Source organism: Nothobranchius furzeri, chromosome 18, assembly GCF_043380555.1.
Source record: "Nothobranchius furzeri strain GRZ-AD chromosome 18, NfurGRZ-RIMD1, whole genome shotgun sequence".
In the NCBI taxonomy this organism is placed as follows: Eukaryota; Metazoa; Chordata; class Actinopteri; order Cyprinodontiformes; family Nothobranchiidae; genus Nothobranchius; species Nothobranchius furzeri.
In genome coordinates, this window is record NC_091758.1 from 9,705,440 (window position 1) to 9,721,482 (window position 16,043).

Below are 16,043 nucleotides of genomic sequence, written 5' to 3' on the forward strand. Positions count from 1 at the left end.
CTGTTTAAGTGTATTAAAAGCCTAAAATTCTGTATAATTAATGAGCATCAGACTCACGTGACCACAGAGCTAGCTCCGTGGAAAGGCCTCAGTAGAGCCTCGGTCTGGCCTGGAAACTGTTCCGCCATTTTCAGTCTCTCAACTTAGACCATTAGTTGTAGCGTTTGTGCGTTCTTTCTGGATATTATTGGTGCAACTGGACAAAATGACTTGCTGTGGCATTAATTGCACTAATAGAGCGTCCAAGGAGTCTCCACTTCATCTTTTTCGGTAAGTAAAATTATATTTATGTATTTTAGGTCACTGCCGAGCTGAGCTTAGATTTGAACATGAACTGTTTAAACATGACATTTTAATGTAATAGGGTAAAACCCAGTGCATTTAACATAACACTGCATTTTTGAAAATGGGTTGAAATATAACATGTTGGTGGAGCTGGGTTCCCACTATCGGTATGGTCCCCTCCCCTCAGCGGCAGCTTGGCCCATCTCTGATCTCCGCGGCGCTTGTCTGCTGTGTGGCTGCCGGCTTGTGGAGCTCTCGGAGACCTCTGTGTTCCACCCGGTGTCACCCAGCGGTCAGCCCGGCGCATCTCTGACTCAGAAGCTCTGGTGTTGTGCACAGTTAACTCCGGTTGTAGCTAGGTAGCTACCTCCGTTAGCTTAGCTCCCACCTCCGCGTTAGCTTTGGGTTAGCTTGTAGCTACATCGCTTCAGTTCGACAGGTGTCGTCATTTGATCCCAGCCTTACAGCCCCACCCTCAGCTCCTCCTCTTTTCCCTTTTATGGAATTGTCTGGGCTTGACGGAACCTGTGACACGGTCAAAATGGCGGTGGTGGCCACCTCCCATTTTGGCACAAAAACTTATAATTGCAGCCTATGGACACGAATTGTCCAGTACGGTATATATGTCGATGGTCCTGATGCTGGAAATGTGTCAGGAAGCTGTTTCTTCTCCACTGACCTGGAATCTGCTTACATCACCAATCAAACAGGAGTGACCTAATACTGAGATACGGCCCATGAGTCATGGCTCTCTGTGTAAATGCTGAGTCATGAGAGACGTAAATGACCTCTCTAAACTGGAGGTGAGTTGTGAACAGTTTGGATCAGGAGGATGAACTTCCATACCTTCACAGTCTGACGGTTCCGTGCTGCCCTCCTCCTGGTCAGACAAGCGAGTGAACTTGTGGCACCGACCGAGCTGTAGCTGAGCCTTGTGGGTCAACTCCAAAGTGGTGCAAGCTGCTGCAGAGCGAAAGCTCTGCGAGCGCGACACGGAAATCTCAAACTGCTTCAGGATCTCGTCATCGCTGTCGGAGGAGCTGGTGATGTACTCGTCTTCTTCCCCATAACTGTTCACTGTAAGGAGGGAAAAACAGGGAAACTGAAGGACCGGCTAACACGGAGTGCTGGGGATGTTTAGGAGAGGGAATGGAAGGAAAGAAGAACAAAATGCTTTAAAGACTTCTGTTCGTTATTTAAATACTGTTGGTATGAAGTTGTTAAAGTAATTTATTTAATTTTGCTGAGTCATCATTTTTGCATATGTGCTACACAGGTTTGTTCTGTTGGAAAAAAAGATCCCACTGAAATCCTCTGGGTGGGAATCGCTGCTGCTCAGACTGAATATAGATGATTGTGGCTGAGATGCTAAAACACACAGTGACTCACGTTCACTAAAATACACAAAGGATAATTGGATAGCAACAGCTGAAGGAGTGACGTGGTGGTAGAGTGATGCTGTTTCAGAACAAACTACAAACCAAAGAGTCACAAAAAGGCACTGATAAAAAAGCCTAGTTAAAGGAGTAAAGAGGGTCGTAAATGAAGAGCCAGCTTTCAGGCCGAGCCAGCAACAAGTACCCTGCTGGTTCAACAGCTTGGCCAAAGGAGGAGATAGAAGATACAAAGACAAGAAAGCTCCTCACAAGCATGGAGGGCTTCACCCCCGGTCCTTCACCCTGAGACTGAAGGCTCGAGGAAAGAGGGAAGGATGGAGAACCACAACACATGAAGCACCTGAGATCCTGGAGTCCAGGAAGACAGGGCAGGTGAGGCACTGCCTCTTCTGTCATCCCGACAAGAAAAATACTAATACTAATAATAATAAAATCGATGTATCCACTGACTGGTCTAGACATGAATTTTCTGAGTGATTTCATAATGTCATGGTCAAAATCACTGAACTTATGTGTTTCCTAATCAGATACATGGCAGCGGCGCGAGGGCAGGCAGAGAGGAGTGCTGTCTCCACCCTCACTGAGGCCCTGTCCACACGTAGCCGGGGATCTGCCAAAACGTAGATATTTTTCTACGTTTTGGCCTGTCATCCACACGAAAACGGAGTTTTTTCACACAAAAACGGATCTTTTTAAAAACTCCGGCCAAAGTGAAGATCTGCGTTTTCTCCGTTTTGGGTGTCTGCGTGTCGACAGACAAAACCGGAGTTTTAAGGTCCGCAACGTCACTTTCCGCGACAAAAAAATGCTGACATCACGTGTGCGACCTGTGTTTACACTAGCCGACAGCATGGATGATCTCAGAGCTGCGCTCGCTTTATCAATTGTCCAAGCGCTTTCTGCTTGTTTGTTTTTGCAAGCGGAATTACTGCTCCTCGCGGAAGACCACAGACGAAGGACGAGGTTAAGAACGGGGGAAGTACTGCCGCCTACAGGTCTGGCATGTCCTTAACAACGTATTTATACGGGTACGTGTGGACAGAGTTTTTTTATAAACGAGGTGGTGTGGATGCAAGTTTTTGGAGGGGCGGATATTCGTTTTTTTAAAAACCCGGCTACGTGTGGACTAGGCCTGAGCTGCTCCACACACACACTAACGGATTAAGGCAGAGTGCATGCACCGACTCCCTGTATCGAGTGTGTGACGCGCTGCAACATCAGACTGAAACAGCCAGGTAGCACATGCTCACTGCTGTCTGTCTTCATGCCACCAACATGCATGTTTTATTCTACATGTGCTGCACACGCTGGGGTTCTACAGAGGTTTTATTGCCAAATGCGTGAGAAATCGCAACATTAGGAAATTGCTGCGGTACTTTGTGCAAAAGAAAGAAAAATAAGAGATAAGCAAGTATTGGATGTAAGAATATAATCATGGTAAAATAATTAATGTAAAGTGTCAATAGTTAGTGGCTACTATATATACAGTGTAAGTTGATCAGAGCGGATCAGTTCTGGTACAAACACCGGGTCATGTGACTCAGACCAAGCGACTGGAGTGGGCAGTTCTAGGATTGTCATTCATGAGTCCGACTGCAAAGGAGAAAAAACTGTTCTTGTGGCGAGAGGTTCTGGTCTGAATGAATCAGAGCCTCCTGCCAGATGGGAGCGAGTCAAAAAGACCATGTCCAGGGTGAGACGGGCAGGGGCGGTTCTAGACCAAATTTTCCAGGGGGGCCACAGTGGGGCCAGAATTTTTTCATGGGGGCACAAGAAAAAAAAATCATAATAAAAGACAATGAACAAGTAAACTATTACAGTGAATGCAGTAATGGTTTACTTGTGAAAGGAAAACTGGCATGTTTTTATGGTACTCAGAAAACAATTCTGAATGCCTCACCGCAACACGAGACTTGAGTAAAAAAAACAATTCTAGTCAATTATTATAGTTTGTGACTTTATTTGAAGATTATATGAACTGTACATATGAAAAATAAACATTCAAACAAATAAAATATCTGCACAATACAATTTGCTTTTTGTAGTCAACACACACACACACATACACACACACACACACACGTAAGCAACATCACTTTACCAATTGTTTTGATATACTCACGATTTTCTTTAACCTTTTTACTGTGTTCCTTGTCGAGTATATTAGCCAATGTGGTGTTAGCTTTCACAGCCCTCTGGTAGTCCCTCCACGCTATCATTGAATCCTTATGCCTTTCAGACTTTGCACGTACTGAAAACCCCCTCCTCTCTCAGTTGCTTTTTTCCAGTTCCTAAATCCACATGGTGAGTCAAACACACTTCCTGCGCTACTTGGCGAGCTAAAATGTCTGCACGCATGACAATAAGAGTCCATAGTAACAGAATATTCAACCCAAGGATTACTTTCATACCAGCTTGGCTGAAAGCTGTGTCTTCTGTCTCCTATTAATGTCCCTGGAAATGTCCTCAAATGATGCTGAGTAGGTGGGTGATCCTTACACTTGCTGATATCTGAAAGAAAATAAATGTTAGCATGAGGATAAAAGTCATAATTAGTTAATTCAGAGTCTTATTTTATCTATTTATTAAATATAAACAACAGAAATTTTGGTCCAGAGTCATCATGCCTCAAAGCATTTTACACACAATATGAGCTGCAATGACAGAGGGGTTGTTCAACACCCACAAACCTGACGGTAGTGTACACGGTGCACATGACAGAAGATGTCCCTCTTTTTGCTCCTCACTCTCTCCCTCACAGCCTACATATTCATCCTCACTCTCAGGGTGGACAGCCTCTGACCTCTCTGGTTTCCTCTCCAACCAACTCCTCCTTCTCTCTTTCATCCTGCTTCTCAGCTCCCTCGTGACTTTCATCCTCTCTCTGTCTACGCTGTTCTTTATTAACAGCGGTAAAAAAGGACAAAATGACCCTTTTTCTTTTCATGGCCGCTGATGCTTCCAGTCAGTGCAGCGAGAAAGTCATAGATAAATGAATACTGTGATCTAATCTCAACATGTCTAAGGCTTACAATCCAGCAACTTCATTTTTATTTTACAGTTAATGTTACAAAGCAAAAATAAATCAGTGTTAACTGTGGATAGACTCAGTTAGGAACTTAAAAGTAAATGACAGAAACCCGCGACTACGATCAAAACACTGATGTCAGGAAAATAAACTGTATTGCTTACCTTCGTCTCTTAGCGTCTTTTCCGTTTGGCGTCCTCAAGAATTTCTTCGGGTCCTATTTAAACTATTTTTAATCTTTTATTCCAAAATCCACCGGGTAAACAGTTCTGTCCACAGAGTGTGCTGCGCTTTAAAGGCTCCGTGTGAAACGCTGCAGCGCATTAGTTCCCCTTCTCCGAGGCAGCGCGGGGAAAAAAAATTCCGATCTCTTCAGCACAGGGGCCAGGGCCGGTTCTACAGGGGCCCAGGCCCCTGTGGGCCCCCGTTTAATACCGCCATTGGAGACGGGTCAGCTGTTCTCTGACCTGCCGACCTCAAGGTCCTGGAGGTGTACATTTCCTGTATGGAGGGGGGTTAGCAGCCAATGACCTCAGCAGAGCGTACAACATGCTGCAGCCTCTTCTTGTCCCTGATGGACGCTCCAGTGTACCACACAGTGACTGAGCAACCACAACTATGCAGTGAAAATGCACTGGGGGAGGCAGGCGGTACCCTGCCTGACGGTTCGGGGCAGCGCTGAGCACCTAGACTCAGGTGCACGCTGCCTGCACACACAGGGCGGAGGTGTGGTGCCGACAGGTCTGTAACAGTGAATTAGTTTAAATTTGCTCTGATTAAATGGGAGATTGTGGCTGAAAGATTTATTTAAACTTGCTTTTTCAGTCAGAACAGGACATAATAGAGCAGTGGCCCTCACTCTTGGACCTGGACGCAGCAAGCTTTAGAATGAACTCTGCTCCAACCCACTTGGTTTCAATCAGCAGGTGATTAACAGGCTTCTGAAGAGCCTGACGAGCTGCCGCACGGGTTCAGCCACTGGTGTGCTGGAGTGGAGAAACAAGGAAAATATGCTGCACACCGGCTCTCCAGGACCAGGAGTGAGTACCGCTTTATTAGAGGAGGATTTTTACAGCAGAGTGATGGAGATGTCAGACGCATGTGCATAAACACATAATGGTAAGATCATTCATGATTTCCAAGTGTAATAAAAGAGCTCCCTATTGTTAAATACTGTTTTGCTTTTCCTCTTAGAGTATGGCTGAATAGTATGAAACTCATTCATGTACAACTAGAAAGCCTTAAAACAGCAACATATTTAATTCAAGGTCAAAATTAAAACATAAGTTTCCATTTCGGGATCATAAATTTGTAAATCTGACTCCAGAGCATTCGGTGCCTCCCCAGTCATGAACCTCACCTCACATCACTGGAGGACACGCTGGGGTTTAGGGGTTGGTTTGTTGTTTTGTTAGACATAAACACAGCAAACACACTCCCTGGACAATCCGTGCATTGCGTGCAGAGAAAAGTGTGTGTGGACATGGAATAGAGACAAAATCCTACGTGCATGCTCGACTTAAGTTGAACCACCTTAATAACTTTTGCAGTGTAGAACCTCCTAAAATTTCAAGCAGTAAGAAGGAAACAGTCAGCGGCTTTTCCAAGCAGACAGTAACAGCTAACCAGGTGATAATGCTGAGTGTGACGGAGTGTCTGCCAGCTCTTACCTCCCCCTGTGCTGCTCCAGATCGGTCCGGTTGTCTCTAACAGGACGTGTTGTTTGATCAGGAAACAGAGGATTTACCTAAAGCTCCACCTGCTGCAGGTGAGCAGTGAAAAAACTGTTTACTCTCTTTTAACCTGCTGCTAACGTGCAGACAATCAGCATACAGAACATTTAAACCGGGGTCTTCTTCAAGTTGTCGTTTTTTGGTGTGATGCACTTTTTCATTGCATTATAGAGTTACTGAGATAAATAAAATAACTGCTCTGTTTTTTGAGTCACTAACTCAGCCGCGGTTGGTTTGCCCTCTAATAAGCACGAAAGAATGTCGAGCAGTTAAATCTCTTTTGAGTGCCGGTTGTTACCTTGGTTGGGTGTATGCGGTGTTTACCAAGTGGGTGGAAAATAAAGTTTTCAACCCTGCCAGCAGTTTTCCTTCGAATGAATAGTTTGTTTTTGCTTTGTTTAAAGTTTGGCGGTGCTCTAGTTGTGCACTGCTTGAAATCTTCGTGGCTGTAGCTGAGTCACACGACTCGCCCACAGAAATTATCGCACAAATGCAAACTCCCCCACCTTCTCTCGCTGTCACTAAACAGAGTCACAACGCTCGCACGCTTGTGGATATGATTCAAACTGATGTGCCTCATGCACAATAAGTTTGGATCAATGTCATCACTGAAGCAAATGCCTGTTGTTCATGGGGGAGGCTTTTAGTTCAGTCTTATGAGACAAAACCCCTCAAGTTTTCATTTCTATGCAGATGACAGAAAGATATATTTACCAAATAAAGTCAAATAAAAAATCTGTTAATAAAAATACAATAATGACTCCAGAGCTTAGATGATTATGTAATGGTTGATGTTTGAAAATGTTTAAAAACTCCTTAATCCTTGTTATAAATTAAAAGCATAAAAAAATGTAAAATAATTTTGCTGTTTTTTATTTTGGTTTTATTTGAAAGAGTGGAAAGAAGTGTTAGCATGTTACCGCTATCTCTGAGTCAGCATTTTGACAGAGTGGTGAGAGAGAGAGACGTGTCTCGATTAGGACTAATTAAACAGGTTTATGGATGGTTGGTATTGGTCACTTGTTTTGGGGGTTTGAATTGTGTATAGAAGTTTGTCTGGTAGTTAAATGTTTATTTACACTAAAAGTGGTTTAGCACAGAATAGTTAGCATTTGCTAATTAAGTGGATGTTGTCGTTCAGCTAACTCAGTGAACTATGGAGTATGTTCATCATTCCAGTCTGAAATAGGAACTAGTGAAGTGCTAATTATTATGTATTTTCACTCATTTGAGTTCTCCTTCTTCTATCAGGTGTTTTATGGCGCCCTAGAAACAACACGAGGTACGCTACAGCCACAGACTGATTTGGAGTGGGGACCAGTAGAGCCCTGCATTGAAGCCCTAAGCCCTCGGGTTGGCCCGGCCCGACGGCCCTCGGGTTGGCCCGGCCCGACGGCCCTCGGGCCAACGACTGTGTAATTACCTCGGACACGGGCCGGACGCCTTTATTTTTAATCGAATTCATTAAAAGAATTGAAACACTTAAACCAGGGGTCGGCAACCTGTTCCCATCAAAAGCCATTATTACCCGTTTCCCACAGTAAAGAAAACACTGGGAGCCACAGCAGCCGTGGCGTTGTGGGCGGGGCCTACCCTCAGACAGCAGAGAGCTGCTCACAACAGGTGACAGCAGCCAGTACCGGTCACTCGTGTACGTCACAGTTATCTTTCATAAGAAGATAATCAATAAAACGATTTATAAAGTGGATCCAGAAGTTGTAGCCCGTCTCTGCCGACAGTATTTTGATATTTTTCACCCTGTTGGTGGTTTTACTGAGCAGGTGCCACTTTTGTCATACGTTTCTTTTTAAAACATGTTTAGACTGTTCAGAATACAAATCCAGGCTCTGTCACGTTTGATTGTTGTAATTAAACTTTGTAGGTGGGGATCAGAAAAGGATCCGATCATTTTGTTTTTCCCTCATTTACAGCGACGGAGGTAACGGTGCAGTGCGCCTGGCTCTGGTGTTAATCAAGTTAAATTATATCTCTTTGCAACAATTTTCACAAGAAAACAGAACAGTTAAAAGCAGGGCTTGTGTTGTGTGGACCGGACAGTTCCCGTATTTGACCGTTTATTTAGACGGAGAAAGAATAGAAAGAATTACCCCGACGCATGCAGACGAACTGACATTTTATTCTACGCACATCGCAGATGTAGCTAAATCACTCATGAACAGATTCCCATCTGAACATCTGAGATGGACACTGCTCAGCGCAGCTCACTGTCAGCATGTACTACATAAGGTCCACAGCGAGCTGAAGATGTACGGCTCTCTGTGCTTGTAAAATAATGAATGGATATTTAAATAAAATGCTTTATATTTTACTGAATTAATTTTACATCTGTAAGCTAATTCTGGAACAGGAAACAAGCGCTATTCAGCCAAAGTTTCGTCATCAGGGAAAATTTTCTAAGTCACAAGTCTCTCTGAGAGACCGGGTTTGGAAAACTCTCCCTTCAGTGGAAGGAATCTTCCCGCATGCGCTCTGGTTCTGCAACGCGCTCCAAGCCCCTCTCCACATCTTCAGCTCGCTGTGCACATATGTGCTGACAGCGAGCTGCGCTGAGCAGTGTCCAGCTCAGATGTTCAGATGGAAATCTTTTTTTGAGTGATTTAGCTACATCTGCGATGTGCGTAGAATAAAATGTCAGTTCGTCTGCATGTGTCGGGGTAATTCTTTCTATTCTTTCTCCGTCAAAATAAACGGTCAAATACGGGAACTGTCCGGTCAACACAAGCCCTGCTTTTGACTGTTTTGTTTTGGAGACAGGGAATTATTGAGGAGTATACAGAAGCAACTGAATATCAAGATCAGAGACAGCAAGGAGGCATACAGGAAGAAGCTGGAGAACAAACTACATAGGAACAATACCAGAGATATCTGGTCAGGGATGAAGAAGATCACAGGCTTCAAGCAGAGGAAGGATTGCACAGATGGCAGCCTGGACACAGCCAATGAGCTGAAGAAGTTCGTCAATAGGTTCAGTTCAGGAACAAACCCAGCATCCTCCTCGCCTGTCCCCAGCCAATCAGACATCCCATCCTCCTCAGATCCAACATTTTCCTGTCACATGCCAGCTCTTTTGTCCTCTAACGCAGTCATGGACTCTTCTGGTTCTATAAATCTGTCTTCAACCAAGTCAGGAGATGCTGCTGCCCCATTTACCTCCCCCTCACACCCATCTGTCTCTAGAAGTCAGGTGAAGAGGCAGCTGGAGAGACTGAACAGGAACAAGGCTGCAGATCCAGATGGTGTCAGCCCCAGGATACTGAAGACCTGTGCAGAGCAGCTCTGTGGGATTCTGCAGCACCTCTTCAACCTCAGCCTGGCCCAGGAGAAGGTTCCAGTCCTGTGGAAGACATCCTGCCTTGTTCCATTTCCAAAGAAAACTCGCTCATCAGTCAATGACGACTACAGACCAGTTGCCCTGACATCCCACATCATGAAGGTCCTGGAGAGACTCCTGTTGGTCCACCTGAATAAGCAAACTAGAACATATTAGGACCCGCTGCAGTTTGCTTATCGCCATGGAGTTGGAGTTGAAGATGCCATCATCCAGCTGCTTCAACCAACCCACTATCATCTGGACAAAGCAGGCAGCACTGTGAGGGTCATGTTCTTTGATTTCTCCAGTGCATTTAACACAATCCAGCCTGATGTACTTTGCCAGAAACTCCAGAAGACACAGGTGGGGGCCTCAACTATCGCCTGGATTAAAGACTACCTGACAAACAGACCACAGTTTGTGAGGCTGAAGAACTGCACATCAAACCAGGTGATCAGTAACACTGGAGCACCACAGGGGACTGTACTCTCACCATTCCTTTTCACTCTGTACACCTCAGACTTCCAGTACAAATCAGAGACCTGTCATCTACAGAAGTACTCAGATGACTCTGCAGTTGTTGGGTGTATCAGAGATGGACAGGAAGCTGAGTACAGAGAGCTGGTGGAGCGCTTTGTGGCATGGTGTGGAAACAATCATCTGACCTTGAACGTAAACAAAACAAAGGAGATGATTTTAGACTTCAGAAGAAACAGGGTGGAGTCAAACACTGTTTCCGTCATGGGAGAAGAAGTGGAGGTGGTTGAGGAATACAAATACCTTGGAGTTCACCTGGACAACAGACTGGACTGGAGAAAGAACAGCGAAGCCGTTTACAAGAAGGGACACAGCATATTTCACTTCTTGAGGACGCTTAGGTCCTTCAATGTCTGTAGCAAGATGCTGCAGATCTTCTACAAGTCTGTTGTTGAGAGTGTAATCTCTTCAGCCATCGTCTGTTGGGGTAGTAGCATCAGAAGCAGGGACCTGAAAAGCCTCAACAGCCTAATAAAAAAGGCTGGTTCTGTTCTGGGGACGACTGTGGAAACACTGGAGGAGATAATACAAAGAAGGATTCTCCAGAGAATCAAGAAAATGATGGACAACCCTGAGCGTTCTCTTCACAAGACTGTCCGACAACGGAAGAGTGTCTTCAGTCAGAGGCTTCTTCAGTTTGGCTGCAACACTGACCGCTACTGGAGATCCTTCCTGCCAACAGCCATTGTAATATACAACAACTCTTTGATGACTTTATTATTATTGTAACGTGAGGAAATATGGGTTTTCTGTGCAAAAGGTTATACTTTGCTGGCTGGGTCAAGAGCTGGGTCGCTGAGAACTTTCACCCACAGATTAAGACCTGAACGCCAGCGAGTCTGGGAGAAACCAAAACATCTGAACACCTGCAGTGCCAGAAGATGTGTTCCCATGGAAAAGCTAGTCCTAACATAACAAAGTTAAAAACTTCCTTTCCTTTATTTTAAGTTGTTAAATGATCAGTATTATCACTTTGCTCATTGTAAATGTGTTTTAATCAAATGAATGATTATTATGCTTTGGTTAATCATAATAACTAATGAATCAATGCTTAAGTAAATAATGTTTGAAGATGTTATAATGACCTTCACACACACACACTCTCTCACAGTAAACTCCAAAACACATTTGCGCTGACGCACAAGTTTTGCTTTGAGAAGAGAAAGGCTTTTGGTAAGTTTCAGTCTGATGATTCAGTTCGAGTTGGTCAACGAGAGAGGACGTGTGAACAACCGCTAATGGGGGAACGGAGCCCACCGGCTCCTTCCCCCCCCCCCCCACCCCCCACCCCCTCTCACGCTGTTCCTGCCAAGCCAGACAGGACAGCTGAATTACAACCGCTAACGCAGACTCGTCCCGAGTCTTTTGATTTTCTGAGTAATTAAACTTAAGAAAGCGCATCTGCAAACGCTTTATCATCAACGTGTACCAGGGGGCATCTCTGGACCGGACCGGTGCACACCTTTGTCTTCTCTGCCAGCCGAGGTGACCTGGATGAAACATTGTCCGTTGACGTTCCGGATCTGAACGAGGGTCCTCGTAGGGTGAGGCAGTCCACGAAAGATAGCGTTGATGCATCTTTTCCAACAAAACCTAAGTTTATTCAAACCATCACTTTTCACTCAGACACCTGTTTCTTCCTGAAGCAAAATCAGACGCACACACGCATTCTTCTCACCTTATTCTCAATTTTCACTACATTTTGCACACACGCATCCTTAATCACATCACTCTCAATCTTCAGCACATTCAACACAAGGTCTATTTGAGCAAGTTTACAATATCAACTGTTAAAGATTGTTCAACAAAGTTGCCAATGTTGATTGTTGTTCCTATGCTTGTCATTTCAAAATCATTAGGTTAATTTGAAGAATTAAATCTTTTAACTTTCAAACTTGTCTCTTCATTGAACTGAAACACAGACCCACGGATATTATCGACAGTTTATCGATGAAAACAACCTTTGAGTCTTCTTAAAACTATGAAATATGTAGGATGGTTCCTCTTTCATAAAAGAGCATAAACCATTACTCTACATAATTAAAAGAGCCTAATCAGGTTCACTACATTTTTATTATTCTGAGCTACTACAGCAATCAATTTTCCTCTGGGATTAATAAAGTATTATTGAATTGAATTGAATTGAATGAACTACTCGTTAGTCCCTGAATAGGACCGGTGGGTGAGCACGTACCGGTTAATACCCATTAGTCCCTGGTTGGTGTTTATACCAGCACGTACCAGTTAACTACCCGTTAGTTCCTCGTTCCTTACTCGTTTCCTCCCAAGTCGTTTTGTAGTGACGAAGCACAACTTTGGGTCCCTTATTGTAAAGTGTTACTAAATCATTTAAAACTGCTGTTGTTACACCTCTCTTTAAGCTTATCTTATCATTGTGTCCTTGGGCAAGGCACTCCACCCTCCTTACATGCTGGTGGTGGTCAGAGGGACCGCCAGCGCCTCTGTACGGCAATCTCGCCCTGTCATGCATGTTTTCCATGTTTCCCTTCCAACCCCCCATTTTTCCCTGCTGCCACACACCTGACTTAGATGAACGAGTGATCAACAGGTATCTGCAGCACATGATGGACTCCTGAGCAGCCAATGTATTCGACCTCTAGGTGTCATATGTAAATCAGGTGTGCTGAAGCAGGGGCATGGAAAACATGTAGGACAGTGGGCCCTGAGGACCAGGGTTGGTGAACACTGGTGTTTGTTTTAAATGTTAAACATATCAGTGATTTTCAAAGCCAATTCATTCAAGATAAATTAGAAACTAAATATAGAAACAAATGAAAGCTGTTAAATGTAAAGTCATGGTCACTCACCGAGTCCCTGGAGGACACCGAACCGTCCCTTCTTGTGGCGTCCACGTTGCTCTAAACAGGGCAACCCACCGACATGAGAGAAGCAGAGTTTCTTATTGATGAAGAGGAAGAGGAGGGCCAAGGCCACGATGAAGACACCCACCGCGGACAGGAAGCCGATGGCCTCTGGGGTGACTGGCAGGAGGAGGGAGAGCGAGAGGGGACATACAATGACACACTGATCAGACCACACAAACAGACAGCCTGATACACACACACACATGCGCGTGCACACACACATTCACACACACACATAGTACGCATGGTACATGTGATACACACAAACACAACGAGTGCAGATTTAGTAAATGAGTTGTCATCTGTGGTTCATTAGAGCAAAAAGCAACAAACAACCCCAGACCAGTTGGGCTGAGCCAGCGTGTCAGATAGAGTAGAATAGAGCTCAATAGAGTCCAGCTTTACTGAGATGGATCACTCTCTACCATAGATGATCCATCTAAAGAGACTGCATGCTCTCTCTAACACTCTTAATACTTTTCTGTGATGCAAACAAAAGATTAATGATCAACATAACCAGAACTGTGATGAAATCAGCTGATAAAAGACTTTAGTGTTAGACACTGTTATCTTCCTGGGGCAATACTTGTTACCATGGTAACAAAGGTTATAGAGGAGAAGCTTGCCACTTTCCAGACTGCCAGTGCATTCAGATGTGTGCTTTAAGGAGTGTCATGTAGGCCTTTTGTGACTTTTTAAACTTGATGACAGGTATGTTAGGGAACTTGGACCGATGTTGTTTTACTGAGGAATGAAGGGTTGCTGAAAATCTGAAACAAACTTCCTGCAGGATTTCTGCTTGAGGACGTGTCCTTGGTTACCTGTTGTGTGCAGGTAGTCAGGCTGGTCTGTGATAACCTACTGAAGTCTGTACTGTGAACCATGCAAGAGTGTAATCTACCCACAAAGTTCATCCAGCTGACACCCTGCAGCTGGCAGCTTAAAGCTGCTTTAGCGAATCTACAGAACAAGCTAGGTGTTACGTAAATGCAAGCACAATCCTGGGTCACTCACCCCTCCCCTCAGGTATCTCCCCTGAGAAGCTTCTGCCAGAACTGGAAACCTGCATTGCCAGAGTAAACGAGATAGCGCTAAACACCAGTCGCTGTTTTCTAGGTCCAAACGCCTTTTGTTGTCAGTGACTTCAGTTTTTCTTTTTGGGACTCTAGTAGTTTGTCCTGAAGCTGAAGTGGTAGCAGCCGGCTGTTCCTGCTTCGCTGATACTGAGCAGAGAACCTCCCACACCAGTGGTGTTCTGTTGCTAAATATGTGAGTGGAGGACCCGAGGAAGTGCGGCAGTTCTGCGAGACCGACAACAGCATGGTCCAAAGGTTGCTGTCGGTTATTGAGGAACAATTGAAGTCTCCAGACATTTTCACACCAGTAGACATGAAAAGGACTGGATTTAGCCGGTTTATGTTTATGTATTTAGCAGATGCTTTTGTCCAAAGCGACTTACAAGTGATAACGAAGCCAGCAGGTTGCCCTTGAGAATTGCGGAGAGCGCACCGCGCGCTGACCGCACCGATGCGGGGAAGTCACCGGAGGACAAAACAAGTGATGCGCTCCGCTCCGCAGTAGTGAAACGCATCAGGCACAAATAAAAGACAGAAATCATAAAAGGATATGAACTGACATAAACAATTGCGTGTTAACTTTGTTTTTGAGGTGGCGACACTTTGAGAATGTTACTGTGGTCGTGCTCAGGACGCATCTGTCTGGAGCGCATCAACAATCAGAGCTCTGCACCTCTCAGCTCTAAATAATCCCTAGAGTCCACATAGATAATGTAATATCAGTAGAACCAGGATCTTTTTCGGGCTCCCCCTGGGTGTGGAAGCTGAGGGCTTCCAGGGGAGGGTCATCCTTTGGGGCGAGCCGGGCTCCCTTTAGCTCATCCGTAATTCGAACCCTTCGTATAGCACAAATTGGTCGTGTGAGTTGCCGGATCCTGGCAGACAGTTGCCGGGACGGTCCTTTCAAAATAAGACAGTTCCCGGATCTTGTTCCTGCAAGATCCGGCTCAAATTAAGCCCTGGTTATTCCTATTTCATGCTAAGCTAATCTACATTTTAAGATTGGGTGCTCTATCTTACAGGATGTTGTAATGCTATGACTGAGTTGGAGTACATGGAAGAGCTCGACAATACAGCCAATATTTGTACTGTTACTGGTTGTGCAGCACCAGGCTAAAGACCAAAGGTGACAGATCATCTGCTGCTGTGGCCCCCAGACTCTGGAACTCTCTCCCCCTGAGCCTGACATCAGTGGACTCAGTGGTCTCCTTTCAGAAGCAGCTGAAGACTCACTTGCTTTTGTGTGACCGTCAAAACCATCCTTTTCTTGTTCTGGTCCTATTCTGCCTTTCCCGCGATCCATTGAGTACCCTCTTTCCTGTTTATTTTCTTTTTCTCTTTCCTTACATATTTCCTTTTCTCCTTCAAAACATATTTTTAATCATTTTTGAAATATTTTAATGCTTAATTTTTTTGGTTTTATTTAGGTGAAGCGCTTCGTTGCGCAGCAGTACCTCAACAGGTAGAGCGGGTTGTCCAGTAATCGGAAGGTTGCAGGTTCAATCCTGGCTCCAGACAGAGAATCCTGCTGTTGTGTCCTTGGGCAAGACACTTAACCCACCTTGCCTGCTGGTGGTGGTTGGAGGGATGGTGGCACCTGTGCTCGGCAGCCTTGCCTCTGTCAGTGTGCCCCAGGGCAGCTGTGGCTACATCGTAGCTCATCACCATCAGTGTGTGAATGTGTGTGTGACTGGATGAATGATACACTGTAGTGTAAAGTGCTTTGGAGTCCTTACTCTGAGAGGTACTATACAAGTGCGGGTCATTTATC

General features: G+C 44.9%; 1 protein-coding gene across 3 annotated transcripts in view; it reads right to left on the minus strand.

Annotated features, from left to right (window-relative positions):
• syt16 (synaptotagmin XVI) overlaps positions 1 to 16,043 on the minus strand; it is a 44,529-nt gene that overhangs the window by 14,355 nt on the left and 14,131 nt on the right. For 2 of the 3 annotated variants that reach the window (XM_015969034.3, XM_054742061.2), the window contains exons 2-3: positions 13,140 to 13,313; positions 1,132 to 1,362 (exon numbers count right to left, since the gene is read on the minus strand). In XM_015969034.3, the coding sequence (XP_015824520.3) occupies positions 1,132 to 1,362; positions 13,140 to 13,313 (405 nt within the window). Of the gene's footprint in view, positions 1 to 1,131; positions 1,363 to 13,139; positions 13,383 to 16,043 lie in introns of all 3 variants that reach the window. The other variant, XM_015969033.3, reaches the window with a different exon arrangement.